Source organism: Adiantum capillus-veneris, chromosome 27, assembly GCF_014529385.1.
Source record: "Adiantum capillus-veneris isolate H3 chromosome 27, ASM1452938v2, whole genome shotgun sequence".
Lineage (NCBI taxonomy): Eukaryota > Viridiplantae > Streptophyta > Polypodiopsida > Polypodiales > Pteridaceae > Adiantum > Adiantum capillus-veneris.
This window is the reverse complement of record NC_140957.1, coordinates 26,973,934-26,979,933: the sequence shown is the minus strand read 5'-3', so window position 1 is coordinate 26,979,933 and position 6,000 is coordinate 26,973,934. Positions and strand designations below refer to the sequence as shown.

The 6,000-nt window shown below is 40.4% G+C and overlaps 1 protein-coding gene across 2 annotated transcripts in view; it reads left to right on the top strand.

Moving 5' to 3' along the window:
• Nucleotides 1-3,337: 3,337 nt before the first annotated feature.
• The window catches only part of LOC147421680 (flowering locus K homology domain-like), a 43,380-nt gene continuing 40,717 nt past the window's right edge, over nucleotides 3,338-6,000 (top strand). Inside the window, exons 1-3 of one of the 2 annotated variants that reach the window (XR_015186742.1) lie at nucleotides 3,338-3,662; nucleotides 4,183-4,441; nucleotides 4,698-4,846. Coding sequence is in view for 1 of the 2 variants with exons in the window: in XM_086502631.1 (XP_086358757.1) it covers nucleotides 3,396-3,662; nucleotides 4,183-4,441; nucleotides 4,698-4,846 (675 nt within the window). In the remaining variant the exon portion in view is untranslated. The remainder of the gene's footprint in view (nucleotides 3,663-4,182; nucleotides 4,442-4,697; nucleotides 4,847-6,000) is intronic. The other variant, XM_086502631.1, reaches the window with a different exon arrangement.

Below are 6,000 nucleotides of genomic sequence, written 5' to 3'. Positions count from 1 at the left end.
TTATGCCTTAAAGTGAGGCTATGGTGCTAGTGCCTTGCTTAAGGTGAAATTTTCTCTCACAAGGGGTTTTTTTTTTGCCTTAACTCTCTCAAGGAAAAAAGAAATCACCCTCTCGAAAACAACTTTTTAATTTTTTTTCCAATAATACTTGCCAACTACTATCATCTATCACATTAAAACATTACCCTCTCTCTCTCTCTCTCTCTCTCTCTCTCTCTCTCTCTCTCGGTTAACGCTTCAGTTGAAGCCATGTAAGCATCCTTTGTAAGCTTCTTTTCTTTGTATGTGTGTTCCATGTTGACATTCATCCCTAGACATTTCATCCTTGTGGTTAGTTAAGCAATTCGCTTCAAGTGATAAACTTGATGCACGTGCTTCTTCCTCTTCCTAAAAGTTGGTGCATTTTTCCATTGGTGAGATGTTGTGACATGTAGATCATTCAGCCATTGTGGTTGATGGTAGAAGGGGCTGTGAGGTGATCTTATCTAAAGATTGATATTGATGGCTTGCTTGAAATCAATGGCCAGCATTGGAGCGGGCATGGTTGGAAACGTATAAAGAGAGACATAAGATGGTTCAGCGAAACTAGTTGTGACGGAATTGCCTACCTCCACTCGAGTGGAACTTCTTCTTTCACTACACCCATGTCATCAAAGCTTCTCGACGTGGCTCTTCCTTTTTATTTTCCACTCCATGTGATGTTAGGTTGCATCAGCTTCTTGCACATCTATATAATCCTTTGCAAACAGGTTAGGGGATTTTTGTGACATGTAATTATGTCTTATTTTCTATTTGTAGGTAGTCTCTTAGAGAGTATACCTTGTACCATTTCTTTGCTTTGTTGGTTTCAATGTTCTCTTTAGTTCACTTTCTATAATCCCTACTTCTTTTTTTGGGATTGAATTTCAGTCCTAAGATTGTGATTAACAATGCCTCTCTTTGAACTTTACGTCGTTCTTGTTTGAAGTTTTTTACCATAAATCTATCCTTTATTTTGGAAAGTGTAGACTTGTTTTGGCTTTCGAGAGTATATCTCATCAATGCCTTGCACAAGAAGTTTTGGAGAAATTCTCACAATATTTCCCACATTGTGACTTACCTCAACATCATGAGCTTCTGTGAGGGAGGTGCCGCATACCTAGCTAGGTACAATTGGGGGCAAGGGACCACCGGCCCGGTGGGGGGCAGAGGGTCCCCTGCCCCCAATCGTACCTAGCTAGGTATGCGGTGCCTCTCGAGCAGAAGCTCATGATGTTATGCATTGTATGAAAAACACTAAGAAAGACTCCATTTTCCTACATGAGAAAATTTCTAAATCTTCTTGTGAATTGGTTGGCCAAAAATAATTGGATAGCCATCTCCTTTGGTAGAGATTTTTCAAAAACTAAAATCTTGAATCTTAGATTCTTAGACCAAGCATTCGTCACATTTACTTATAATCTATACTTACTTTTTAATTCGCATGATTATTGGTCCTACAAACTATTTCCTTACGTGTGGGTGATGTATCATATTTTTGTCAATGTTGGATCTATTCTTGGAAGAATCATCAATGTCCTTGGATAGTCACCTCCTTTGGGTAGTTTAAGCTTTGGGCCTCTTCTGTGTCGATTTAAACATGTAATTTTCTTGAAATTTAAAAACCCTCTCGATGAACTCATGTGCTATAGACACATATTTTAAACTGGATCCCCCAAGAGTTTAAGTTAGGTCATGGGTCCATCTTAAGTTGGTCTCAAGTATGTACAACACAAGTGATAATGTTGTTTATCACTTCATGCTAGATGGACCTTGTGCCAAGGCTTCCATTTACATATTTGCAAACCAATCAAGGCCCTTGCGAATTGCAAAGGTGGATCTATCATTCAACTCATCGCATCATAGCTACCACCAACAATTAAATCCTTTTGGTATTTTGCATTGTGAACATCATAGCAGTTGTGATTTCTTGGTCTCTGAATCACGACAAGCCAATGCTATGCGATTCTTTATGATATTTTGTAGTGGAATGCTTGTAATGAGTATATCTCTTGGCACTTGGTGACGCATGTTACCACCATGCATAGAGGTCATGGCAAAAATCATGGATGGCAATCCTAACTACAAGGAGGTCTTTGAACATTGTCCATATATAAGTGGATCATATTTCATGGATGTCTAGTACAAGTATACTTCATATGGCTTATGAAATCATCTTGTAATGGGGGATTTTCAAGCCTTGATTTTGTAATCACAAAAATATATGTATGCTTTGTGAAAGCCACTCTAGATGTGCACCATTTATGTTCAAGCGATAAGAGAACACAAATGGTGCACATATAGAGTGGCTTTCACAAGATTTTCCAAGCCATCAAACTTTCATTTTAGAAAATTTTTAAATTTTAAGAATGCGAGAAAACGCTTTGAAAAGAGCATGTAGGAGGGAGAGTGTGTGGCCCCTTAATCAATGCTTCTCTTAAACACTCCACTCTCAAGTAGGAGAAAAATTGATTTTGGCCCTATTCAACAAGCTAAATCCGCCAGTCCACAATTGCTTACAACATGCTTAATCCAATGGTCCTCAATTGCTCACAAGTGTTCTAGGAGTCTACTAAGGCCTTACGTACCACTAGTGTAGGCCAAAGAAAGCCAAAAAAATAAATGAAAAGGACCGAGTAGACATCAATATGAGAGTCTTAAATGAAAGAACCCATTTTCAAGCTAAAATACAAGAAGAACATCTTAATCATTCAATGCTTCAAATGAAAAAGTCAAATATATGCCTCACTCTGTCCTTTAGTAGGCTTGTTTTAAAAAGCCAAAAACACCCATGCGTGCAATTAAGTAGAAGCTCACCTTTTTATTGCTCTCGAGTGAAAATTGAAAGAAAAAGCATGATTTATCAGGTTTGTTTTCATCTTCTTCATCTTCCTGTCTTTTCCTTTGCAAAGGCTCAATGCGTGGCTATTCCATGATAAGGAAAACGCGACAAGCATGGTCGAATTCTAGATGGTTTTCTTTACTTGCTAGTATTATACTTGAGGTATAGCCATTGCAAAATTGTGGCCATGTGAGTAATTGCAATGTTTATATGTTGCAGAAAACAAGAACCCCGCCATTCTTCTTTCCTTCTTCTCTCTCTCACTCTCCCGTAACCGCTTTTAGCAAAGTCACAAAGTGTTATGTAACCACCCACCCCCACCCCCCCCCCCCCCCCCCCCCACCCCTTCTCACACACACATTCGCACCCGCACATATCCATCTTCATAGGGCTTCATGGATTTTCAAACTCCCTTGATTTTGAGCTTAAGGTATGGCCAAGAAATACATGTGAGACATTATAAGAAGAGAGGAACACCTTCTTTACGAGTTTGGGAAAGGCCCCCCATTTTCAAAGAAACAGTTATCAGGTGGTGATGGCAGCAACAACAGCGGCCGTGGTAGAAAGCCTTGGAAATACGCACAAGAGAGCGCGAGAGGAGGACGTGACACCGCCATTCCCTCTGCTGCGTCAAGAGCGATGGCCCGGCTGGCCCGGCGACAACGTATTTCGCCTTCTTGTGCCGGCCCACAAAGTGGGCGCCATCATCGGCCGCAAAGGTGAATTTGTGAAGCGCATGTGCGAGGATACGAGGTCGCGCATCAAGATCCTCGATGGCATTGTCGGCACAGCTGAGAGAGTAGTGAGTCTAGCGCATTTTACTCCAATTTTTGTGTGTGTGGGCGCATGTGTGACCACTTGTGTGTGTGTTTGAGAGAGAGAGAGAGAGAGAGAGAGAGAGAGAGAGAGAGAGAGAGAGAGAGAGAGAGAGAGAGAGAGAGAGAGAGAGAGAGAGAGAGAGAGAGAGAGAGAGAGAGACGCGCTAACGACAACGATGACGTGATGCCACATTGAATGTGTGCTGTTCTAGAATACAGCTAGCTATTTGTCATGTAAATCAAGAGAGTTCTGTACAACTAAAACTGCACTGTGCTTTTTCTTCTGGTAGTCATTGTCTATCTCGATTATTTATGCTTGAGTAGCATCATGCAATGGAGTTTTCAAAATCCCTTGTATTTTTTTGCACCTGAGTTTATTTATCGGATCCTCTGTGCCCTTTCCAATGTTAAAAATGATATGTTATTATTGCACTCTCAATTTTCGAGTGTGATGAGCATGAGGAAAGAAATGTGTACATGAGCACATGGAATTTTGCTCTACAGGTTCTGGTCTCTGCACGGGAAGAGCCTGAAGCCATTGTGTCTCCGGCAATTGATGGCTTGTTGAAAGTGCATCAACGCACTTTGGGTCTCATTGAGGGTGTTGAAGGCTATCCCAGTGCGAGTGCAGATTTTGTGTCTCCTGTGGCATCAAGGCTTTTAGTAGCAGCGACACAGGCAGGAAGCCTCATTGGGAAACAGGGTGCCATAATAAAATCTATTCAAGATAACTCTGGGGCCACTCTCCGGATACTGCCTTCTGGTCAGTGCCATGAATTCGCTTCTGCTCATTGTTCATTGTCTCATATAAGGGCACTTGGTGAATAAATAGTGTCTATTGCATCTTTACTGGGAGACCTGAGCCCAATCGTTGTAAGGTTTATCAAAGGTGTGCAAATGTGTTCTGTTTAAAATTATTACTAACTCACCAATGCATTGATATATATAGTTCACATTAGTACTTTGACATGCTGATACATGTGTCGGCAATGTAATAATTGGTATTAAAATTTTGACAGAGGACTTGCCCCTTTGTGCTCTACAAGATGACAGAATTGTGGAGATGCATGGGGAACCAATAAAAGTTCATAAAGCAATTGAACTTGCGGTGTCACACTTACGCAAGTTTCTAGTAGATCGCTCTGTCTTACCATTATTTGAGATTAATGTAAGTTGGCACAGGACGACTCTAAGAAAACTGTCCTTATTGCTTTTGAATTGATGATAACTTGTTTTTGAGATGGTGCTGCACAATTTATAGTATACAGTGTGAAAAAATACTTGTTTTGAGTAATCTTACCCCGTCTTAAGGTTCTTATAGAATTTCCTAGCATTAAATTTGAACTTTTTTGATAGAATTATATATGGCCAACAAGGTGTGGCAAAGGAGGAGCAGTGGATCATCCAACGGAACCCAACATTGTATTCATACAAGCCTAGACATTCGCAGCTTGAGGGAATGCCTGATGTAGTGGTCAGTAACCTCAAGTATACTGCCTATACTAAGAATTTGGAAAACATGGATAAATACATCCAAATACGCTACAACATAGTAATGTAATGCAGAAACCTGCTGGTGATTACATATTGACACAATGTAGCAAAGAAGTAGTCAGAATTAGATTACAGTTTGTTACTCAAATTACATCAAAATCTCTTACCCTTTAGTTGTGTTCAGGATTCACCACTTACATAATAACCTTTGTGATACTGAATCCGGTGTTCTGATGGGGATGTCCATATTGTGGATCAGGGCCCCTGCACGTCTTATGCATGGTAGAGCACAGGCCAACATACATGCTCAGGAATTCAGGAACTTATTAGTTTGTGGGTCCTTCATATCCGTGTGAGGTGGCTCCAGTGTAGGGTGTTCTAGGAATGCTTTCCTAGTAGTGTAGCCTTACATTAGGACCTTAGCTCTTGCTTTTAATTCTTACAATGTTTCTATCTCTCTTTTCTGCCATGCTTTTGGTTAAGCTTAGGGGGCTGTTTTGATATCGGTTAAGTAGAAGATTCCCATATCTTTAAACAGGAGCTGAAGTGATCAGCCCAAACTGCTGTTGCAAGTTATAGAGTTGGTTGCTTGATTCTTATGTCATTTTTCACTGCCACCAGTAAACAAGCAAGATTTTAGCATAAGTTGCTCGCTTTACTACTAGTTGATTGATGTTAATTCTGAACTTTCAGGTGCTTTGCTTCCATTTTGACTTTGTTAAGTCCAGGTTTTCAACACCATCACAGAGCACACCAGATATTGAGACATTGGAGATGTTCAGTAACATTGTGTATATAATGCAAGATTTGGTGACATCTAAATAGTAA